At 38.1% G+C, this 24,002-nt stretch overlaps 1 protein-coding gene across 2 annotated transcripts in view; it reads right to left on the bottom strand.

Annotated features, from left to right (window-relative positions):
• DNAJC13 (DnaJ heat shock protein family (Hsp40) member C13) overlaps nt 1-24,002 on the bottom strand; it is a 58,298-nt gene that overhangs the window by 29,487 nt on the left and 4,809 nt on the right. The window contains exons 2-23 of one of the 2 annotated variants that reach the window (XM_049817049.1): nt 21,710-21,790; nt 16,693-16,768; nt 16,049-16,198; nt 15,662-15,703; nt 14,358-14,558; nt 13,061-13,267; nt 12,885-12,980; nt 12,643-12,734; nt 11,702-11,868; nt 11,523-11,602; nt 11,276-11,445; nt 10,327-10,426; nt 9,992-10,099; nt 9,287-9,442; nt 8,429-8,485; nt 6,996-7,117; nt 5,747-5,822; nt 4,625-4,720; nt 4,330-4,473; nt 3,162-3,176; nt 2,572-2,654; nt 1,195-1,348 (exon numbers count right to left, since the gene is read on the bottom strand). In XM_049817049.1, the coding sequence (XP_049673006.1) occupies nt 1,195-1,348; nt 2,572-2,654; nt 3,162-3,176; nt 4,330-4,473; nt 4,625-4,720; nt 5,747-5,822; nt 6,996-7,117; nt 8,429-8,485; nt 9,287-9,442; nt 9,992-10,099; nt 10,327-10,426; nt 11,276-11,445; nt 11,523-11,602; nt 11,702-11,868; nt 12,643-12,734; nt 12,885-12,980; nt 13,061-13,267; nt 14,358-14,558; nt 15,662-15,703; nt 16,049-16,198; nt 16,693-16,768; nt 21,710-21,777 (2,460 nt within the window). In that variant the 5' untranslated portion in view covers nt 21,778-21,790. The remainder of the gene's footprint in view (nt 1-1,194; nt 1,349-2,571; nt 2,655-3,161; nt 3,177-4,329; nt 4,474-4,624; nt 4,721-5,746; nt 5,823-6,995; nt 7,118-8,428; nt 8,486-9,286; nt 9,443-9,991; nt 10,100-10,326; nt 10,427-11,275; nt 11,446-11,522; nt 11,603-11,701; nt 11,869-12,642; nt 12,735-12,884; nt 12,981-13,060; nt 13,268-14,357; nt 14,559-15,661; nt 15,704-16,048; nt 16,199-16,692; nt 16,769-21,709; nt 21,791-24,002) is intronic. The other variant, XM_049817050.1, reaches the window with a different exon arrangement.

The raw sequence follows: 24,002 nt of genomic DNA, 5'->3' as shown, positions 1-24,002 counted from the left end.
AGTACAGGTAGGAAACCTGTATTACCAAGTTTCAGATCTGTACTTTTTATTCTGCCACAGTTAGGACCTCTAAAGTACAGAGATAGAGTTGGGATAGCAGACACTGTGGTGCCCAGAAGTCCTGTGCCTGACCCATACCTGAAGAAAACTTTGAAAGCTAAATGCCCATGCAAGAAATGCCAGTCCAAACCCAAACTTAGCTATTTACTGCATCAAGGTAAGAAGTAATCTGTAGCTGTGTGAGGGGGATAAGCTACATACATGAAATAGTTCTTTCTCCTAAAGCATTAGCTTGATGTCTTGCAATTCTTTGCTTTACCAGAATAGTCAGTCAACTGATAATTCCTCAAAATCAGCAGTTTAGTCATTTCATTAGTAGTCCTCTGCTCAAATTTCAACTAGAAAACTGCACTGTGACAAGGATGGCATTGGGAATATCTAAGAATATCTTAGAGCTGAATTCAAGTGTGGCCTTGATGTGCTTTAGCATTTACACATTAATTAAAATTGTGTGGAACCATAACAATACTGGAGATAAGAGTACAGAAAGTGCCTACTAGCACATTACTTGAAAACATCTTGCAAGTTGTTTTGAGAAAGCTAAGTAGGACCATACCAATTGCTCTGCAGAAGCCTGAAAGACTATTTTAACTTTAAGTATTACTGTTCCTATAATGTGAAAACAGTATCCTCTATAATTTACAGAGCAGTGTGGTTTTAGCCACATAACCTATTCAGGGTTTGGCAACCCAGTATTTAACAGCCTTAGCATCACTGAAACATGATGGAAATAAAGACAAGGAACTTGCTATCAGGAAGAAGTGACTTGTGAAACTACCCAAAACAAGTCTGATGGAGCACATGAAAGAACAAATATGACTTATCTTAACAATTTAACACCAACTCTTCTCTTTTCCTCTTAATGCAAGAATACGTCAAGGGTTCTGATCAACGTTTCATCTCTACAGTGTCATTTGTCAGGCTGAAGAGGTTTCAGTTTTGCCAAATGACACTGAAGAATTGTACCTGTTCACAGCCTCAAGCCTTAGCAGTTTATTCCATAACCCCAAAAGAATTCTAGCTTGCAGTAGGGACTGTCAACACAAGATTCACTCATGTGGTTATACACAGAAAAGTGACATTTTAAGTAGACATATTTTACATATGTAGCTTTTCCTACAGTGGGTCTTTTACCTCAAACTCCTGATGGTTCCATGAGATAACATTAGCACTACCAAGTTCTCGGTCAATATTAAACGCTCTCATCTCAGACTCAAGAGTATCTCTCAGTTCTTCCCGTGTTTTGAAGTTCCAAATCAAGTTTGATCTAGCATGATCCTGAAGAAATCTAAGAAAGAAGTCACATAGTTTAAATCCCACAAAGCATCATCTTAAAGGCAGACAAGACTCAGCTGGCAAGCTAGGGAAGATTAGCATTAGTGGACCTTAATTAGAAGGCACCGAGTAGTGGTCTAGTTTGTTAGAGTAATTATGGGTGTTCACTTGTATAGTGCTTTCATAGTCATGGACATCAGCCTAAACTAAAGCATACCTGCTGTCATCCCTTTTGGCTCAATTTGTTATCTGCATATAGTTGATGACCAGGAGATGCACAAGCTATTCGTTGTATCTGCCAGTAAGGGCTACAAGTGAACAATAACCCAGGGCAGCAAACATGCACATACCAAGTGTATGTTTTAAAAAAAGTAGTTCATGCAGGAAAATAGAAGTTGATGTCTCAAGTGTCACAAGACAGGCAGTAGACATTCTTCAGTGGCAGTTACAAAACAGCCTTTGGATCCAGAGACTGGCTGAGAGCAGCACTTTAATAGTTGCAGTTTAGGAGCAGGCAAATTTTCCTTTCATGCAACACTTGTGCAGAATGGACTATTTTTGACCTTTAGAAACATTAAGCACTGAATGAAACAGTCAAGTTTATGGAATTTCCCCAAGCTTGCTTTCATAGTTTGTTGTACAGTCAAGCTTTATTAGTCTATTTAACATAAAACCCCTAGCCAAAGTGAAATGATAATCTCTTTTTTTCAGAGGGAGGCCCCTCCATTGTAAACTTTGACAGTTTTAAGAACTCACAGGTAATCAAGCTGTATTTAGGATCTGTGGCACTACTTGAAATCTCATATCCATGTGTTTTCCTTTTGCCTGCCTTAAGCTCAGTTTTATTCCAATTAAAGTTAAAACATCTTGAGTAGCTTACAGGTTGATGCAAACAACACAATGCTTTTCAGTGCTACTTTGCTTAGCCTTCGACATCATGCAGATCTGCACCTGCAGTTTGTGGCTCACTCTTCCTTTTGATTCAAGGGAAAAGAGGATTTAGTTTGATGACATTTAAGAAACTTCCCAAATTTCACCCTTTCCTAAACACAAGCGAAATCCTTAAGCATACCTTAGAATTTCATTTTTTATAAGTTCCTGTTACAAAGCACTTGCACTGTTTCAAGGCAGGCAGAAATAGGAATCAAGTCACAGCAACTCAGAAGATATTAACAAAAATATCCAGCCAGGTAGTAACTTGTATCAGAGACCATCATATTAATCTTAGTATTTTACCTGTAATAGAAGAGATCCCAGTTTGCTTCTATTTTTATTCTTTGGCGTCGTTTCCTTAATATCACTGGCTTTTGAATAATGTTCTGCAAAAGGGCCAAATTTAAGAAGTTAGTAGAAAAAGATACTCCCCATTTTCCCTTTTTAAAATAAGCTGGGGGGTTTTACTCCTTCAAAAGCCACAATAAGTTAAGTATCATTAATAAGGTCTCCTTTTCTTGCAAGTAGTAGCAACAGACTTTCACAAGTGTTATTTACACCAAGTTAAATCATGCCAGAGAACCTTTCAGCTGTTTAACAAGTCATTCATTTAGAAGCAAGTTAGCCCTGAGAAAGGCTTCATTCCCATCACCATAACCACTCATCAGCTCCAAAGCTGATAGAAGGGAAAACTCACAACAAGAATGCTTTGCTGTTGAAAGAAAATGACTAGAGCAAGTCACAGAAATAAGTCACAAACCCGACCTAGCCACTGAAAGGTTCCCTAGTTTGATCAAGCACAAAATCAGTGTTATACTTTACATGAGGTACCACATGCAAGCAGAAGTCTGAGCAACATAATCCACACAAGTGGCAGAGACATACAGACTCACCATATTGTTTCTGTCCTGATTGTGATGGAAAGTTGGAAGAAAAAGAAAAGGTACATTTAACAAGCCACAGCCACTGAAGTAATTCAAAGTGGTAATACTAAACTTGCTACTACCCTTTCCAAGCTACACTTGCATACATTTACTGCAAAATTAAACAGCTCAGAATTCCAGACAGAACCATGATTGTTTAAACTCAGCATCTAGACAAGATGTTTGAAGTGCAATTTGCCCTTCCACCACCGTTTTCCAGATTTCCCCATTAATACTTTGTTTTGAACCTAGTTCACCATTTATTCCAGAAATATTACCTGTCAAAATTCTGCATGACTGTCCACATCAAACTTCAGCTGGATTTTACCAAGTTAAGGCTTCCCTGAATTAAAGCTTACTGTTGTGTTAAATCAAGCACAAAGACAGGCATTTTCAATACTCTGCATTGTCCTTTTCATCCTTCCTTGCATATATAATAGCTTGTTTCACTTTCAGAATGCATAAAAACAAGCTTAGTCAGGAGACTAAAGAAAGTTAAGGGAAACATCTCATGATTCAAGAAGTCTGTCATAGAGAACATGACAATAAAATGAAAAGAAAAAGGAGACCAACAGTAAGAACTCAAGCAATGCTTGAGCTACCCTCTTATGAGATCAAAACAGTCACGCTTCAATCTTAACCATGGTTTATTTATAGTCTTATGTTGCAATTTAAGTATTAAGATACCTATATTCAAGGTAATACTAAGCTTCTTCAAGCAGGTTCCATAACTGAAATACCACTAGCATAAACAATATCCATAGTTTAAATGCAGTTTAAAGCCATGTGGTTTTGCCACATTAAGGCATTTCCTATTCTCCTGTATAATTACCTTGGAAGACACGCACATAAGCTGCAGTCCAGTGTGGTAAGTTTGGCTGAAGCAAGAAGCTAAACCTTAATATGTATGCTGAATGAATCCATTTGCCTGCTTTACAGTTCTCCCTGGAACCCATTTCTAACCCAAGATGAAGATTAGTAAGAGGCAGAGAGTTTACTAAAGGAAGGAGAGCTATGAAGTTTCTCACATTCCTACACTTCTATTACTGTCAAGCTTCCCTCTGATTTCATGGAGTTGTAGGTGTTCCTTTCTACACTTAGTTAAGTTGCTGTAATGAAGAGCTTCAAATACTTTTACCTCTTTTTGAGCTATGCCCATTCTATCTCTCCAGTGCATCAAGACTAGATCCACCTTCTCTTTGGCAAATTTTTCAACTTCCTTCGCAGCTTTTCCAGCCAGTCTCTGCCACTCTGGCACTTTATTAAACTTGCCATACTGATCCTGCAGAATAAATCCTATTAGTTATTTGCAGTTGCAGGTCTGTCAACATGTTTGATGCAGGTCAATGCTACAGTCAAGGGTCTGTATTAGAAGAGTCACTAAGACTGTACATCTATGTAATGGAGCAGGTAAGACAGCTACATTTACTTACAGTTGCAATTTTTAAGTTATCTCTAACATGCATCCTATCAGCATCTTTTTCAGGAACAGGATCAGCACTGTCAAGGTATGCCAGCAAACCTGGTGGCTAAAAATATTTAAAACCAGTGTAAGCACACACGTGGCTACTGGAACAGAAACCATCACATTAGGAAACAAGATAATTTCTTCAAATTACAGATTTCAAAACAAGATTTATATTCTACTCTAGAAGCAAAGATGTACAGCTAAGCAGCTTTTTTGCTTTTATTAGTGAAATGCCACCATCCTCAACAGGACAATTCAATAGAGGCACATCATTAGCTTTGGTACAGCAGAGGTCTTGCCTATATCCCATTTCTTAAATGAACACTTAATGAAGGTAAAGACTGCAGGAAGAAAAGAGTTGAACCCACAGCAATTGAGGGGGATGAATACACTAACACCAGAATCTATCCATATCCTCTGATATGGATTGAATGTTGCATGTGACATTAGAGATGAGATAGTCTCATCTAAGTCTTCCTGAAGATAGTGACCAAGATCAAGAGTTTGCTCTGCCAGAAATGAAGGAATTGTTATCTTGAATTTAAAAGTTGCTATTTTTCCAGATTTAATAATTCCTTACAACACAATTCTTTGAACTAGTTTCACTGAAGTAACCTAAGCAAGAACCTTTCAGGAGGCTGTAAGGGTGAAAGAACATGGGAAGTATTAGCTAATATATAAATTTAGCTACATTATAAGCAAACAAATTTGGACAGGTATGAAAGCACAGACAAAACTCTTGCCTTAATTTTTAACTGGAACTAAGTATTAGAGTATGTTTACTATGTCTCCCACATCTTTGTCCTTTTAACAAAGAAAAAAAAAAGTCAGACACATTTTTAAGCTGTGTATTATACACTATTTTACAAGTGGCAGGAACGTAACAGAATACTTCAAGAATCTGAGATGTTTTGTACAAGCCATCAATACCCTTCAATTAGCAGATGCCAGACTGACCCCCCAGGCTAGATTTCCCCCCCTGGAAGGGAAAGGGGATATGGTTACTATATAGACTATCCCAAGTTTTCTAACACTACAGGCTCTCAGATTTTATTCTTTCCCTACTCCGTATCCCATTTGTACTCACCAAGATGCGTTTCAACAAGTTCATAGCAGTTTTGTTCTCAGCTGTCCAGAGGCCAACCAAATGTCTACTTAACTGCCTGAAAAAGCCATTGAAATAACAAACTGCAAGTTTGTATTTTAAACAGATTTTTAGACTATTAAACTGACACCCTCACCATGCTGGTGAAATGAAGATGAGCAAGAGCTTCATGCTCTTGAGTGAGTAAGAGCACAAAGCATTATGTTGTTCCAGTTCAAGTATATACTTGGCATGCTTTAAAGTGTGGCCTTTAAGAAGCTCCAGTGAAGTTAGTGGAACAGTAGCAGCACATGCTTTTTAATCTAGACCTCAAAAGAACACTTGAGCAATAGAGCAGAAACTAAACATCTAATGACTAAGTGTAAGTTTATCCAGTCAATCTTACATTACAGTTAAGAGTCTAGAAACCATCAAGAGCTGTTAACTGCTCCACTTGAAGCTCTTAATACCAGTTATTGTCTAGGAAAGCCTTTCTGGGAGCCTGCCTTCTATGCCAACTTTCACTTTCTGCCAACATTTGTCACCAGGGTTCTACTGCACTGAAGTGTGACGATCAAGTCATTAGTAGCTCCAATCAGAACTAATGTGACAGACTGTTTCATACTAGCTCTCTCCTGAATGACATACAGTGGCAACAAGTTCCACTTGTCACTACATTGCTTAGCAATTCTTTAGGTGCTTCAGGACCATGCAAGTTAAAGCTTCTATAATATTGTATTTGGGTGGAAGTAATTGAATTATCACTCATCTTCCTCAGCATGCCCTCAGGCCCAGTTTCAAGAGCTCACAAGTTCTTCTGACTGTTGAATTCATGGAGTGATTTCTATATAAGGAGACTTCTCTGACAGGATGGGTGACCCTAACTGCATGCAAGATGTCTGAGATGTGCACACCAGGATTTATACAGCTGTATAATAAAATTAAACCTTTTTACAAGTTCCAGGCATTCTACTTGCCTTTTCTTTCTCTGAATGTTTTCAGAACAAAAAAAATCAAAACTTGAGCCTTTAATGAGTAACCAATCCAAGTGCCATTTTGGCAAAAAAATTATCAAAGGTTCATTAGGTGGCTACAGTCTCAGCTGAAGCTTGCTCTACTTAAACATACCAGCTGCCAAAGAAAACATTCTCCTGAAGAACTGCAAGTTTTCTTCCCTGACCTCCCAATATTTCTAGTGTTAGCTAGGCCATTAGACTTTTTAAACATAATATATCAAGTGAGACTGACATACCTATTTGTAAGCATCCTCTGATCTGTGCTTATTGTAAACATAGCAGTGTGCAAGTGACGAGGTAAGGCACCTTCACTGAGGGCAAGATCTTGCATTTTGGTAGCAATCTCTTTGTCTCCTTCCTTTGGAAACAGGGCAAGATGATTACTAAAGAAAGAATCTTAGTTAAGCTGCTTTTACCTTAGTCTACAGTTCTAAGGCCTTCTTGACCATCAATTATGTCAACTAATATCCAAAAGCCAGAAGCTATAGTATGATGGGCTTTAAGTGCAAGTTCTCGACAGCAACTGATCAAAGTTGTAGTAAAGCCACAGACCAGCTTAATTGGTAGTTATATCCATAAGGACAGTAACTGGATAGGACAAGATGCATGTCTCCCATCATAGGTCAGGAGGCTGGAGTACATTTACAAGTACCATTTCCACACTGCAATTGCAAACTAGGGTTAAACAAAGAATGACAACCACAAGTAATTGCCTGATGCTTGACTTCGGTCAGCAGCAACCATTTAAGAATAACTGGTGCTGTTCAGTTTAGATAGCCACATGGATGAGACTGTCACTCAGTCAAGACACATTAGTTACAATGAATAGTGAAGAAAAAGCTTTTGCTGCATTTTTACTTCCCCATGTCCCACTATAGTTCAAATGATAGTTGTAATGAACAGCATAGCAACTTTTAGCTAATGTTATCAGGTATATCAGTGGAAACTTGCATGTCTATACAACCTCTATTTCAAGTGTTCATTCACTTCCTTTCTTGGAAAGTACTAGATGCATTTCAAATGCATAAGCCATTGTGATATGATGAAGCACTAACTTAAGCCCTGAATTTCAACACAGGAAGTGTTGATAGTCAGTTCACAAGGTCACCCTGCAACAATCATGAGCAGCCCTTGAGAAGTATGGACTTGGTCCATGCATCACGTAGTATGGAAACTAACAAAGCCAAATCAACCTTTGTTAAAGCAGAAAGAGCAAGAGCAGAGGCTGACATCACTAGTCTGCTCTGGGACACTACTGCCTGCTAATCTCAGTCCCACTCCATCTGGATATGTATCCCAGGAAATATGGCCTCTCCTCCTTGAGAGGCTCTTTTAAACATGCAGAAGCCTGGTGGCTCTGAGGTATGTGACTGAGCTACATACAACATTAACAGCCAAATCTTGACTGCAGTATGAAACATGCAAGGCACTACCTAGTGACTCAACTCACATGTCCTCCCAACCCCCAAGTGTAAGATAAAGCAAGTTGCTATGTTAAACCACTCACAATTAAGCAGGTGTCCTGTTCCTCACCTTCCCCCTTCCCACCATCACCACAACCACCAAGAGAAGCTAATATAACAAACTTCTATTGGCAAGCAATTGCACTTCTGAAATAGACTAGACATATTTAGTATGCTGTCCCAGGTAACACTAGTAAAAATCTCACCTCTATTATGGCCTTCATTACCAAACCTGCTCCTTTCACAATTGCCATGGAAGGGTGCTAAAATAGAACATTGACAAAATTATCCAAGTGCAAAATTTGAAGATTAGATCATTTGATTCAGTTTCCTTAACTCCTCTACATGGCTGTTTTACCTCCAGTTCTGGGCAAAAGTTAGTATTGCAGTTTTGTGAAAGCTAGCCCCAGAAGAGTTCCTACCTTACACCTTTAAACAAGAATCTCATGTAAGTATCAGATGGACTTCTTAGCACTGAACAGCAGTATATACCAGAGAAGCTGGAATAATGCTGGGGAAACTGACACAAGCTGACACTAACCAGAGAAGCTGGAATAATGCTGGGGAAACTGACAAAAGCTGACACTAACCAAGCAGTAAAAGAGCATACTGGTTTTACAGAAATAGTTGACATTTTAGCTAAAAATCATAGAATTCTTACAGGTTTACTACTCAATAGGATATTACTCTTGTTTTGTAATTCTTTTAACTCTTGTTTACTGAGAGAAACAAAAAAGTGGCAGATTCTCCAAAGAGAAGAAGATCTGTGCATCTGCTGAATCTAGCTTAATACTTAACTGGTATTTTAAAGTATTTCTAGAAACAAATCTTAGGCAGTCTATTCTACAATGATTCGCATATCATTCACTATAGAATAACCACCTCAATCTGGTATCTAAAGATAAAGCAATAGATCACTAAAAAAACTCACCAAGGTAGAAAAGGTTTAGACACATTAACCAGCTGAACAGTAGACAAATTTGTCTTTCAGGAGAACAAGAAAAAGTTCATGTTCACCAACTACCTAAAGATTCCAATAACAACAATAAATTACAAAATCTTACCTGAAAGAGCTTAAATAGTGTTCTTCCATTAGATGCCACCATTTCCAACAACATGTCAAACTGCTGCCCCTCAGTAGTCTCACTATATGGAGCACATAGGGCAAATGTCAGGAAGTCCAGAAGCGAACTAATTACTAGGGCACCTGTCCCATGATCCTGAAATTAGGAAGACAGCTATGTAATATAGATACAGTGCTTCTCCCCTGCCCAAGAGTATTCATGCAAGCTTTACTCAGTACTCATGATGCTGAAAGTGCTCTTCCCTGTCATACCATGAAACATTCTGCAAATAAAAATTACAAGTTTAATTATGCCACTACTCTGAGTATGGCAATAGTCTAGTAAAGTATTTGCTCCCAGACCATATCAGACACTCATGACCTCATATACTGGTGTGCTGCAAATTCTTCTATTTTTATCCCACAAGTACCAGTGTACAATATCCTTTTAGTTAAAAGGAACAACCAGTTTCCGTATTAAACATGCAAACATTTGTTCCATGATTCTTCAGTATAGACAGCTACATTCTAACCTGTCAAGGTCCAAGCCTATTTAGAACAAGCTTCAGTGCCAGACATAGCTAAATTTTCTGCACTTCAATTGCAGGTACAAATATATTCAAAGATATATCCAAGTACGACAGAAGTGTTTTCATAGCAATTAGGAAAGGCACTTGAAGCCATCTGTCTTCAAAATTTGACTTACCACATGGGAATTGAATTTCTCTAGTAGATTTTCTAGAAACTTCTTTGAAGAAAGAAGGGAAGCTTTGTTCAACTGCTCCTGCCTCAAGTCGTAGTCATCATGCATTGGCTATAAAAAAAGTATTCACTATGCAGTCACATTTCAACCCTCAGTTCTTAACAGCTGTAATTCAAAAGCCACACTCTGAACACATAAAAAGCACATCCTACTTCAAGTTCAGCAAAGTTATTTCATGTTTGAGCACACTGCAAGTTGAAGGGCAGTCCCTATTTCTACACCTTTCAGTAGACTGAAGTTCACACATTAAGTGAAAGAATCTGCAATTTAGTACTTACACACATAAGAGCACAAAGCATGTCAATAGAAGCATGGGTTACTCCATCGTTGTTTCTTTTGAGGGCTTTCACAACCTTTACTCCTAATCGTTCTCGAAATCTTTCGGAAGGAAAGCAAAACCACCAAGATTAGAGAGGAAACAGAAATCTTAGTTTTAAGATAAGAGTCCAACTGGGGACCAAAAGTGGCCTGCATTCGGCAAGCCAGTACCTTGATGTTTACATAAATTTGAGACTCATTGGTAAGAAAACATTAACATTGACTTCACTGTTAACAATATGCCAAGAAAACATTCACCAAAACAAAGACATATTTCTGTAGTTACAGGATAGGGATAGTACAGGACAATATTCAGAGAAATAGAACTTTATAAAGGTCTCAGACTAAGCATGTATGTTACTCTTCACATCATTCAGTTGCCCCATAGTCCAGAGTCAGAAATAGTCCAAAGAATTTTTCATTTTAAGAACATCAGGCAATTTCTGCTTCCTTATGTTATCCAATTAAGACACAGACTCCAAGCAGCCTGTATGTACTGTAGGAGTACAAATCAACTTCCTAACATCACATTTTATCTCGTGTTGAACTGAAAGTAGCAATGGCATCAACATACTTTAAGAATGAAGAATTGCCTACTTCAGGGACAGATGAAGGTGCATTTTAGAAGTTTTTCCACTGGGAAAATCACTAAACCATATTTGACTCAAGGCAGAGAGCATTTAGCAAAGGAAGAATCAGCTTTATAAACTGAGCATCTCAAATGATCATTAGTACGTGTTAGAGCCTGATAACAGCCTCATACTACTGGAAGTAATCATGTAGAGAGTCTTCCAGTCTTTCAGAAGTGAGGCTTAACTCCAATTCTCAGTTTTAAAGATAAGACACCATCAAAAGCTCAAGAACTGTTTTCACCTACTACTTCCAAACTTGAAGAGACTTCTCACTTACTTTGGAAGCTGAGTAAAGGCAAGAAATCCTGCTTTTGAAGCCACTAGTCGTCTTACTGCTTGGAATTGGCTTTCGAGCTCTGCATTAGATGCTGCAATATCTCCCTCCTGAGAGAGCAATGCTGTTATGGCGTTATTAATGAGTTTCTCCTTGTTTTCTGAGAACAGACCCTGATTAAGAAATAACAATTATTATCTTTATGCATTAACAACATCTTAAAGAGGATGGGCAGAGGACTTATTCTTACATCTTGTGTAACTGCATGTAGTACCCCACTATAGGAGATGTTAGCATTGAACCTGAACACAGCATCTGCAAAGTTGCCATCTGGAAGAAAACATAACAAAAGTTAAGTGTACAGTACCTGACTAAGCAACTGTATGCTTTAAAAAACACTATAAAACCATATAATAAGCATCAGCTTACTTGGAGGAGCTGCCAAAAACCTCAGATGAAGGCTCTCTACCTCTTCATCTACAGGCATACTGAGTAATCCCCAACGCTGGCCTTTGTGTGTAGAGGTCATTTTCACACAGACATCTCTGTTACCAGAGGCTCTCACTCCATCCAACAAGCTAGCCAGGAGAGAATCCCTGGGTTGGGAGAAAGACAGACAAATAAAATTTAGATCAGAAAAGTGATGCCAAAGAACAAAGTTAAGAAAAATAGGCCAAAAAAAAGAATCAAGCACAGAATAAAAGGCAGTAATCCTTGGAATCTCTTACTAACACTGGTGCTATCAGCTACACCTCTGGAAGAAGTCACCAACTTTGAAGTGTTTCTTTATGAACTGTAAGAACAGAGCTGTCTTTTACCCAGTATAGCCAGCTGCAGCATTTCACTAAAGGGATCAACTCTAGATTATCTGTTAATGAGGTACACATGTTGTGAGCCAATTCATCCCTGTGCTTTTTGCAAAACCTCACTTAGCAGGATTAGACTGTATTACAACTGCAAGCACACTCAGGGACTGTTCTGTTGGTTGTTTTAAATAGAATCCACTAAGACCATCTCAAGCAGACAGCTCAAGAAGTTCACAGCCTTCCTTTCCATATCACTTAAAAGTATGCTTTCTTTCCTTGTCTCAGATATGCTGCTTAATCAAGTACAACATACAGAGAACAACATTGCTTAGCAGAAACAGGCTGTGTCTAACTGTCCAATACCCTTACATGTTCATCAGAAAACTTCTGGACAGATTTCCTTGAAGATCCCGTAACAAATCTTGATTTGTAAGTAGCAGACCACTAGAATAACAAGGCTTTGAGTTAACACTTCCAAGGGTTGGAGGTTATGAAGCTGAGAAACTAGGAGCACTACAATGGCAACTTTCATTTGAATTTATAACCCACGGTAGTTCCAGTTACCTTTCTGTTGAAGAGTATTTCCGAATTTGTCCTTTGATAAATTCAATGATAAAAAGCTGGGGGTTTTCACAGTCACATACTATTGCAAATACCTAAAAACAAGAGGTAAGGGTCACATGAAGCAGTGTTATTTATCTACTCTACAAATTAAGGCCATCTTATGTAGACTATCAAATTCCTACTAATATAATCTTGTAGAGCACCTATTTGAAGAAGTGGTACTAAGAAAGGTTTCCTCTTACCTCGCCTAAAGGTTTCAAAGTTGCTATGTTATATGTAGCCGGATCCCGCTCAACTAAGCAAGCTTCTGTAAGAGCTAGTACTCTTTTCACAGGTTCCTTGAAAAAACAAAGGCATGTTAGGAAAGAATTCTTAGCACTTAAGAGGAACCAAGTAAGTTAAGTTTTGATACCCTTACCAAGTGTCTAGGTGTTATTTTTTGGACAACAAACTCTGCTAAAGATGTTACAGATTCATCGTTGCTGTACTTTCCAAAGCGCAGATTCAAGTATTGCTCAAATTCTAGGGATTCTTTCCTTATCCGCAGGGAGATACCTATGAAGTTGCCAGCATGTTCTATTGCACTTTTGATAATTTCCTCCCTCTGCTCAGATGCAAACAGGTGCTGCAAGTTTTGACAAGAAAAAGAACAGGTGAAAAATATGGCATAGGTCAAGAAATCACTTCCATAAATAATCCTCCACTATATACCTAACAGTAGAGAATCTTCCCAGCAGCTGGGCTTGCCTTTGCTGAGTGCAAGGTATAATGAGAAGCAGTATTTATTACACAAGAGATCCACTATTAAGTTCACATTTGCCTTTCAAAAAAAAAAATCTATAGCAGCTATTCCTAAAGGATACTCTGCTACATATTAGCATGCCATTAAATAAAGGTCTGCATGACCTGCCTGTCCATCCTTGGCAACAGATCCTGACAGCCTGGCAGGAGTGAAGAGCCAGAAAACCACAGTGGTAGCCCCAGCTGTTATCTGTAAGGGCTGCTACCCAGCCTTGCTAGGCAAGGTTAGGGCAGCTCTAGAGAATCAATTATATATTGCTAGTTTTACGCCAGAGAAAAGCATGCTGCAGTACAAAAGACATGAAAACCCTGATCTAGAGAACAGACTCCTACTTTCTTAGTAGTGACTGAGGTAGCTATATTTAACATTAATAACCATGAATTAATTTCTATAGATTCATTTCAGCTGCTTGCAGTATAGGAGACAGAAACCCTTTTAAGACTGTGACACCAACATTACACTGCAGTATTTCCCAAGCAAAGCTGCTGAATATCAGATCACAGGCCTAAAAAAGCATCACCACTGACAGATCTATTTCTGAATAGAATCCCTCCATCAGTTAGGTAGATTAGTAATACTCCTGTCACTTCTGTAACTTTGAGAGGTGTCAGGAAACTCCATATCCATACTGCATTCATATTCATTATCCAAATATAAATAACAGGATAATTTATGCTCTTTAGTTTTTAAACATACAATAAGCAAAAAAACCCCCAAACATTGTTCTCAAATGTTTTAACTAACTTCCAATGGAAAAGAGGTTTTAAAATCTGTCCACAAGCCTTGAGGCTCTACAGCTGGGTCCCAAAGATGCACATACTTGTATGGTCAAACTATGTTGAAGCTTCATTGTTAAATATGCAGCTATAAACATCCTAAGAACCATACCAAGATGTTTTGTTTTAGTACTCACCAATCTACTAAATCCTCCATAGAGGATACAGAAGCCTCCCTGATAGCCAGCAATATCGACAAAGCCTTCAATGTTTCTGTAGTCATAGGAGCACAGGACTTTATTTGTTGCAGGATCAATTTGGTCAATACCTCCAGGAGTCACTTCCAGAATCACAGGTTTCCTTGTATCACTCCAGTGATGTTTATAGCAGTTATACCTCTGCAGAGAAAGCTACTATTAGACATCTACACACACACTGCTTTACTACAAAGCAATACTCTTCCAAATCTAGTAAGCAGCATGGGTGTAAAGTTCAAAAAAAATTCTATCATTTCCCCCAATGCTCTTATTTAAGAACACTATGAATCAAAGGAAAGTAGCTGTCAACTCACAAGGAAGTTGCAGCTTAAACAACACATTTTGAAGATAACAACAATCCCAAAACAGCCACTCTAAAAGGGACTTTCTCTTGCTGCAGAAGGTGGTCTACTCAGAAACTATGTACACTGTGGTTAGACAAGGAAACAGCTATTGCACCAGATGATGTTGTTCAGCTAATCAAGACTAAATTAAGGTAAACTTAACACTACAGTGCAAGTTTTTCATCTCCTGGAGTCATATTCCATTACAAATACAGTCTTATTGAAACCAGCAGAAGAGGTCTGTTCTAAACTACAGTAAGACAAAGGGGGCCCCCGTATTCCAGCAGTGTTACTACACTCATCACTGAAAATTTATTCTATGCAATGCTTTAAGTTACTTTTAAGTGCTATCTTCTGTGACTGGAAGACATAAAACCAAATATAAAGTCCAGATCTGTATACTGCCTTGCTTATTACTATACTAGCAAGTTCATTAAATGGTAATCTTGTCTTTAATCTGACCTACAGAAATCCTCCTAGGAAACAATGTTCCCACATCAAGTGTTCAGGATGTTATGCAGAAAACTATTTAGAGTTAGAAAGTGCTGGAAGTAGTAAACATTTGAATAATGAATCAAAGCTTTGTTTTTCTCCTTCCTTCTCTCCAGATAAGAGCTCCACATGGCAAAGCTCTTCACTTCAGCAGTGACATTCAAAGTCTTTAAGTGTACCTCCAATAAGGCTCAGGCCAAGTGAAGAGAACTCAAGCCTTCTACTGTTGAAAAGGTTCCCATTGCTTTTGAACAAACTCTTAATTTTCTCCTCTCAAAGCAAGTCTTCAGATCCAAATTTAAAATAGCTATTTTGGGTAGTGCATATAGCACAAGCATAACACAAAAAGTTTAAGTCTTTAGACCATTTCATTAAACTGCATATGATCCAGACAAGCCAGACACTTACCCGTCCTGTGATTTTTCCTTCCGAGAAGTCTGTCCTGAATCTCTGTTTTTAAAAAAGTTAACCATAAATGAATGGAAATGATAGCCAATCTATCCAGAAAGTCTACATTTAAGATGACCCTGTTTTAAGGGACTCAAACTAAGCCTCCTTTAAGGCTCACCATTACACTGCAGTTTAATATATTCAGTATTGGTAGCTTTACTTGCTATTTAAGAATCATGCACTAGTTGCTACAACTGACACTAGACCAAGTTCATTAACATAACAGCTCAAAAGACAACTTGCTTTCCTACTTTTTATGTAAGGAAAGAAAGCATAGTAAGCTACAACAAATGGTAATGATAACCAAGTACTTACTGCTTGCTTGAAGAAAAAAATAAGTCTTACCAGTGCCTCTGTAAGGAGTTCAGTTCTGTGCTCTGTGGAAAACTTAAGAGTTTCAGACTTTTTTCCACTGCCTTTGCGAAAAGTGAGACTAAATTCTGTTCCTTGTCCTTTTCCAACAGGAGAAATACTACAGATATCTCCATAAGGCCACTAGACAATTGAAAGTAATTAGGTTATACTGTTAGTAACTTTAAAGCTACATCTCCTCCACTCAAAAAACCTTAGCACCTATAAGTGAGTTGCTGTAACAAGACAATAACTAGCATGCTCCGTGAAAGCTTTAGCTTGAGCTTCCTATTTGATACTCTGCAAAGTAAGTGTCCTGACTCCCTTCAGGCACACAGCCTTACAGTGATCAAACTTATCCCAGTTCATTCAGAACAGCACACCCAAAAGCAAACTACTACTTATTGGCCAATAAAGACAAATTGCCTAAGAGTATAGAAACCACTGGATATTTGTAGAGTTAGTGAAGGCAACACCAGTTTTCCATTATGTGTGCTTTTGTAGCAGCTGCCATATCCTTCTGGTTTTGCTGAGATCTTGTCAGACTAGATAGTTTCTTAAGACTGAATGCCACTCCAGATGGCATCAATGTGTATAGTGAACCCAAGTCAGAAATCAACTTCAAAAGTGATAGTTACCTGATTTGTAACTTCTAGCGTATTGGGATTGTATGTGGTGATGGCATGGGTTCCAACTGAAAAGACTCGCTTATACCTAGAATACAGAAGTGTTAGTTTCTCCAGAAGTCACAGAAAAATGCTTTTGAACTGCAAAAATTATGTTTAAGAAGCTATATACAAGACATTGTTAGGAAATAAATATGGAATTTTCTGTTAGTTTGCAGTTTACCCTTACAATATGTTAAGCTCCTCTGTTCTACGTATCCATAAAGGGGACATACAAGTTAAGTACTACTAAATATATTTCCTTATGCATATCTTTTCCTAAGTTACTGGCTAAGTCAGGACCAAAGACTCTTGGAACTTGCACTGGAAGGTACTACCAGACAAGGAAAAAATTCTAAAAGAAGTGAAAAACACAGATAGGAAAAAAATATTCCTGCAATACTCTAAAGCATCTGTCTGAAGCTCTCTCAGACAATAGTTGTAACATGAAATAACCCAATTTACACACCTGGTCACAACACTGTAACAAGTTAAAGTGTTACTACGGCCAAGCCTAATTTTCTTCACCATGAGGAAAAATAAAACTAAGACTTACTAAGCTCAGAAAGACTCAGATCACTGAAGTTGTAGTTCAATATGCAGCTAGTCATTGTATATTGATATCACAGATATGTTAACTGCCATAGTGCTTAAAGAATACCTGTAGCAGGGTAGCTTGCACTTCAGGCATATCAGAAACAAGCAGCAGTGAGCTAAAGCTAAAAAAATTTAGATGCATCAAGTGCAAAATGGAAGCCTTACCATGGTTTCATTTCCTAGACAATCTTCACAGCATACCCTGAACCAACTCTTTATATAGAGACTATTTACATGTTTCTGAATCAGAAAGTTTTGCAACTGTCCTGGTTTCAGCTGGGATAGTTAATTTTCTTCCTAGTAGCTGGTACAGCGCTGTGTTTTGGGTTCAGTATGAGAAGAATGTTGATAACACACTGATGTTTTCAGTTGTTGCTAAGTAGTGTTTAGACTAAGTCAAGGATTTTTCAGCTTCTCATGCCCAGCCAGCAAGAAGGTTGGAGGGGCACAAGAAGTTGGGTGGGGGCACAAACAGGACAGCTGGCCCAAACTGGCCAAAGGGGTATTCCATAGCATGTGATGTCATGTCCAGTATATAAACTGGGGGGACTTGGCCTGGGGGGGTGCAGGTCACTGCTTGGAAACTAACTGGGCATCAGTCAATGAGTGGTAAGCAAAGGCAATGTGCATCACTTGTTTTGTATATTCCAATCCTGTTGTTATTGTCATTATTACCATTATTAGTTTCTTCCTTTCTGTTCTATTAAACTGTTCTTATCTAAACCCATGATTTTTACCTTCCCTCCCCCCCCCCCCAATTCTCTCCCCCATCCCACTGGGTAGAGGGGAGCAAGTGAGCAGCTGCATGGTACTTAGTTACCAGCTGGGGTTAAACCACAACAGCAACATAACTAACCCGAGTTTGAAACAGTAGATTACTGCTACTGGTACAAACTTCCTGCTCTAAGGTACTTCTGTCTGGAAACAGTCCTGCCCAGAAAGTCAAGCCAAACCTGAACCAGAGCAAGTTCTACTAAGTATTCTCTGACCAAAGAAACAGGATCTGAACACGCATGCCTTTCTTGAACTTGAACCAAATAAAAATACTTTGGCTAACTGTACATATTAAAACTGATTCAGCATAGCAATTGAAGTTTCAGTTCTGGGTAAACTGTGGGTTTGCTAGGGAAACAGCGGACAGGATCAGCCAGATGGCTAACTACTCTGGATCCACGCCACACTAGACACTGTATCAAGCAGATTGTTTCTCCCCTCTTTCTGTTCTTGTGTTGCAATCCCTTCTTCTCTCTCACTTGCCAGGTCTGCAGCACAAGCCATCATTTCTGTATAAGGTCAAACTCTGCACAGGCTTCAGATACATTCAGAGTTGCTCCCTCATGTTATTTGACCTATCCTCCCTTCTTTCATAATAGCAAGGTCAATAGTATCTGACATAGTCAATCTCACAAACTTCAATCCCTACCATTTTCCATTATTCAAACTTGTGCAAGTTCAAGCCACTACTGGCCCAGAGGAGTTTACCTAGGAATTAAAGTGCTTATTTTCTTCAAATCTTATAAAAACCTGTAATAGTGAAGCAACCTGCCACCTTAAAGATCTTTAATCTATTTTAAAAACCTATTTGTTTTTCCACATATTTGAATTTTCCTTATTCAAGGAAAATTGCAGGTCAAGAGAAGTCATAGTAATGAGGGGGAACATCTGAAGTTACTCTAGTTGCTAATAATTCCACTATATTCAGTCTGTCAAAGAATGCTCCAGTTCTTGGACCATAAGAAAATCCTTTGAACAAACCAACTGTTCCCTCTCGTTGCACAATTTAGGTAGGTATTCTGCCTTTATATGCTTGTTTATGCTGTTCTAAAGAAATTTATTACTTGTTTAAGGTTTTGTTTACTCACTTAACATATGAAGCAGCTTCATGCTGCTTTGCATCAGAATAAGGATCTGCAATGATCACACATAATTGAAGACCAGCTTCCAAACATTATAGCCCCTTCCTTTTCTCCCCTCACACTGAAGCCAGCATTACAAGACCTAGAAAGCATATTTATTATCCAGCATTCTTAATATTTGATGTGACAAGGAACACAAAACAGAACAGCAGATTTGCCAAGTTACCATTTCCTTCATCTCCTCTCTCCAGGCAAATTCAGAAGACTCAAGTCTTGTTGCACAGAGGAGACTCAGAAGTCAGTTCTTACACATGGCCTAAACATACTCTTGTCCAGAACTTGACCTTTAAGTATGTAGAAAGGTATTTATACCTCAAGGCCTTGAAGACTTTAGCATTAATTATCTCTCAAACTACTCTGCAGTACAGCCTAATGCCAGGCTGTTTTGAGAAGAATTTGAAGCAAGTGTCCTCTTCCCAGTTAAAAGGCTATTGCCTACTCTCTAGTTTCTTTGAAGCACTGTAGAAGTCAGAAGTTACAATTATTTTTTTTAATCAGGATGAACCTGGTAGAAAAATTCTATACCACCACACTCAAGTGTTCATGAATTTTACAGAACTACTGAGATACTGGAGCATCATCATCTATACTACTAGAAAAATACTTTAACTGCCATGCACACAGCCCATATGCAGCAAAGTGACAAATCATATGAAGAGTCAAAGTGATTCAGGCTCATTTAGCACTAGACATTAAGTTACTGTTTCTGGGTTGTTTTTTTAAATGTTAACCACAGATTACATTGAGAACATGTAACCATGAACTGAGTGGACTTCAGTATTCAAATAAGCTTACTAAAAGCCATATAAGCTTCTGCTGCAACACAACAAGAGGCCAACTACTCACTTTCCCCTTCACTATGTGAAAAATAAAGTGTGACTGAGATATTAAACTAAGCCTCTGTTTTAGACTTTAGGCTTAGTTTGAAGTTCTAGAAGACTTCATAATTTATCAGAATGCTACCGTCAAAGTTTGAGATAATACTACTGTAACTTCAACAGACTGCATCAGGTAGGAACAGGCTCTTTTATGAAAGGCATTGGGCAAGAGAAGCAATTCGAGTTCTATGTATTTAATTTTCACCAAGTGGCTCAGATCACACGCACACTAAATTTGCACATATGCCACAGGAACTTCAGAGGAAGACACCAGCTATTTTCTGTTGGGGAACAGAAAGATTAAGAGGGACAAACTGCTCTTCTACCCCAACATAGTATCTTATCACTAAAGAAACAGTTTATTCACCCACGCCCACACAAATCCAAATGAATGGATCTTAACTCAAGTAAGACTCAGTTTACACAAATATTGGATAAAATTCTAATGAGGTAGACCTAAATATTAAACCATTTATTTCAAGTCAATCAAGAATCTGTTTTAGCTAGAGGAAAGATTTTGCCCTCAGACAGCTGCTCAGCCTAGTCTGGACTCTGAACTACCCAGGGCTTTAAATTTGCTGACAAAAAGGCAGGGAGCCCTTTGATTAGACACTGAAGCAATCTCATGGTTCTTCAAAGCACAATTGGGAAAGATCTGTGGCTGCCACTCCTTGCAATCCCATCCTCCTTTCCTTCCCAGCATTCCCAATCTTTGATAGGCAGAATTCATGAAGTATCTAGCAGCAGACAGCCAAAAAAAAAAGCTAGTTTCAACTTACTGGTCAAACACCAGATTCAGACATCACCTCTTAGTATAATCATTAGAATAAAGCAGTACTCATGCTCCTGAGGTACAGACAACATACCCTCTTTGTTCTCTTGATGTTTAGGTAGCAAGGAAAAATCCCAGTTGCACGGCACTACTATGTACGTGAGAAGGAATGATGGGTAAGGATACCAAAGAAGGTCCTATGAAGCTTTAAAGAGTATGCATAACAGCTGATTTCCAATAAAACTATCCATTAAATTATCATAACTGTTATCTGTTATATTGTGTTTGAAGTTCCCTAGCTTTTGCAGACAGAAGCATCACTGAAAATTAATTTTTAGATCCAAGACCCCCACGAGGGGTGAAGTTTATTTCTAGTAACAGAAGTCTTAGATATAAGTCTTAGAAATAATCTCAGTTAGTAGTTTAACAGATAATCTGTTACACAACATGTTAAGTATATGTGTGGACTACTGACCCTCATCTATTAAAGTACATAAGACACTACTCCGCCAAGAACCTGTTCCAAGAAGCATTTCCACTTTAAAATTAGTGCCTTATACAGTAAGTTCAGGAGACTCAGAAGCCAAGTCAGGTGGTCCATTTCAGAGCTACACTGAAGTGTGGGAACACGTGCAGAGGAAGGCTAAAACACAATGTTTAAAATCCAAATTAATTCCAGTGAAAATACATTCAGCTCAGAGACTGAGCAGCAGGAACCTTTAGTTCAATTTTCATCCATCAATACAGGAACTATGCAGTTAAATCCAATAATGGGGAGGAGAAATGTCACACAAAACATTAAAAAAATAAATCAAACTTAAACTTACTTTCCCCTCCATGAATGTTTTGTTGTGTAGAAACAAGCAAGATCTCTGTTTTCTCTAATTATATTCATTCTGTGCCAAGACCTGAAAACAAAAGAGACATCCTGTTAGTACTCATGATTTTAATTTAAAACCAAAGTTCACTAATCATCAATACACTTCAATACAAAAAGTCTTTGTTTTTAAACACTCAAGTCAGCTTTGTCAATTCCACATAAAAAATATTAGGAATACTTATGTTTACCAAACAATCCATGGACTAAGTTGCATATGCGAGTTGAACATGAATCATTAGTTTCCCCACTGATTTTGTTACACTAGTTACTCTTTTAACAGTACACAGTTACAATAATTTATGCCCCATTATTTGCCATATTACTGCAATCACACTACTTTTGCTGCATCTTTGCACATTCAGAATCAAGTGTATTTTATGTCATCTGCAGAACACTTAACCCCTGAAAATTGTGTAATATCAAAATGATTTGAGTACCCTGCGTATGTAACTCCAGCTAAGCCAGATTCCTATTGCAATTTTTAAACAAGCAGCTAAGAGATATCTGGATAGATAGAACAGCTTACTTCCCAGTCTGAAACAGAATTTGAAGTTGAGAAACTTACTTATTAGCTAAGCATTGTGATTAAATAGCTAAGTACATTTTCTATGCTGTAAAAGCTTCAAGCCATCCCACCACTAACATCCTAACATGCTTATTTCATACATGAATACCTATTCCTTAAACACGTGCAGGAATTTAGTGAAACTTGCCCACAACTGCTTGACCAGATCATTGCTTTAGGAGCTGCTAAGTTCTAAGGAATGCTTCTTAACACTAAACACTATCTTCCACAACTGAGACAGATGCATGCGGAGTACTTGGAAAACTAACTTCCCTTTTACTTCACTTTGCTGTTACTACATACACAAGGCACTTAAGTGGACATATCCTGATTAAATTGCAAGAATGAAGTTGTCACTCAGTTTACTGCTACAGCATTAGTTTTATTTTCAAATGTGTCAAAACAGGCTTCCTTGCTCTTGATTACAGACTGGGACTACTCTCAGGTTCACACCATTAACATGGTGGCATCCCCCAAACTTCACACACTTAAGAAGCTAGTCTGCAAGAATTCATATTCATAGCTTGCCTGAAGCAACACTAAAGTAATCCAACCCCAGCCAGTACCCCACTAAAAGTCAAACTACAGCCCCAGTTATCTTTTTGCATTCAGCTAGCTCTACTTGATTTGGCAAAGGAAGATTTCTCATTTTGAGATGGATGACCTGTAACATTAGCTCATTGCTAATTTCTACCCTTTACAACTTCAGGCTATTTTCTTTCAGAGCAAAGACTGTAGCAGTTATGTAGTCATGAACATCAAGAATGGATAGCCTGACTGAAACGAACTTAAGAATTCCTTCCCTCAGGTGAAAAACCAGCACAATCATCACTACCTACAAAAGAGAACTTGTGGTACTGCCTCTGGAAAAAGAGAAAAGCAGTATTTACATATTTCAATGACTCAATCTTGGAGGCAAATTTTCAGAGTTAATACCTCATTGACGTGTGGCAAGTTAAATTCTCTAAATCCAGTTTTTGGAAACAAAGTTTAAAGGGGGTAAGATATTCAACAGCATTATTCCTCAAGCTCTCCATTTTGCCTGTTTTAAGAACTATGTTGTATTATTATTATTGCCATGGATAAGTATCACCACAGTGCACTCTGTCCAAACTACACAGATCTTACTGTATAGTAGCACACTTTAGAGGTGATAATTTTGTGTTTTAAAGTTATCTTTCAGAACAAACTGCCAGATACTCAATCTTCATACCTCCCTTTTTAAGCTGTTTTCTTGACATTGACTAATGTATAAGTAAAAATAAAATAAAAGGCTTATAACAAGACTAGCTCCACTAAGTATGGGATTATAAGATCTATTTATCTCTAATTCCAGTTTTGCCAATACCAGAGTTCTCTAACCAGCTCTATTAAGTCTCCCAGACCTGAACACCACCTGCTCTAGAGTATTTAAAGCAAGATGTTCTCACCCTTGCAAACATCTAGCCTTAATAGTGAACTGAGAAACACTCATTTATGAACTATCAGCACCTTCCATTAATTTTAACACCAACATCTAACTAGATTCAGGATATTGATACATGAAGTATTGTACATGCAATGGAAGCAACAAATTCACTAGACTGCTTTTTTTGTTTAGATTAAAACTATTGAAATCATTAAGTTTTGATGCTTTACCCACTGTGCTTCTGGACAGTGATTGTAACTATGTCTC

Source organism: Accipiter gentilis, chromosome 14 (assembly GCF_929443795.1).
Source record: "Accipiter gentilis chromosome 14, bAccGen1.1, whole genome shotgun sequence".
Classification (NCBI taxonomy): domain Eukaryota; kingdom Metazoa; phylum Chordata; class Aves; order Accipitriformes; family Accipitridae; genus Astur; species Astur gentilis.
Note: the sequence above shows the minus strand (reverse complement) of the source record. Positions and strands in the feature narration are given on the sequence as shown.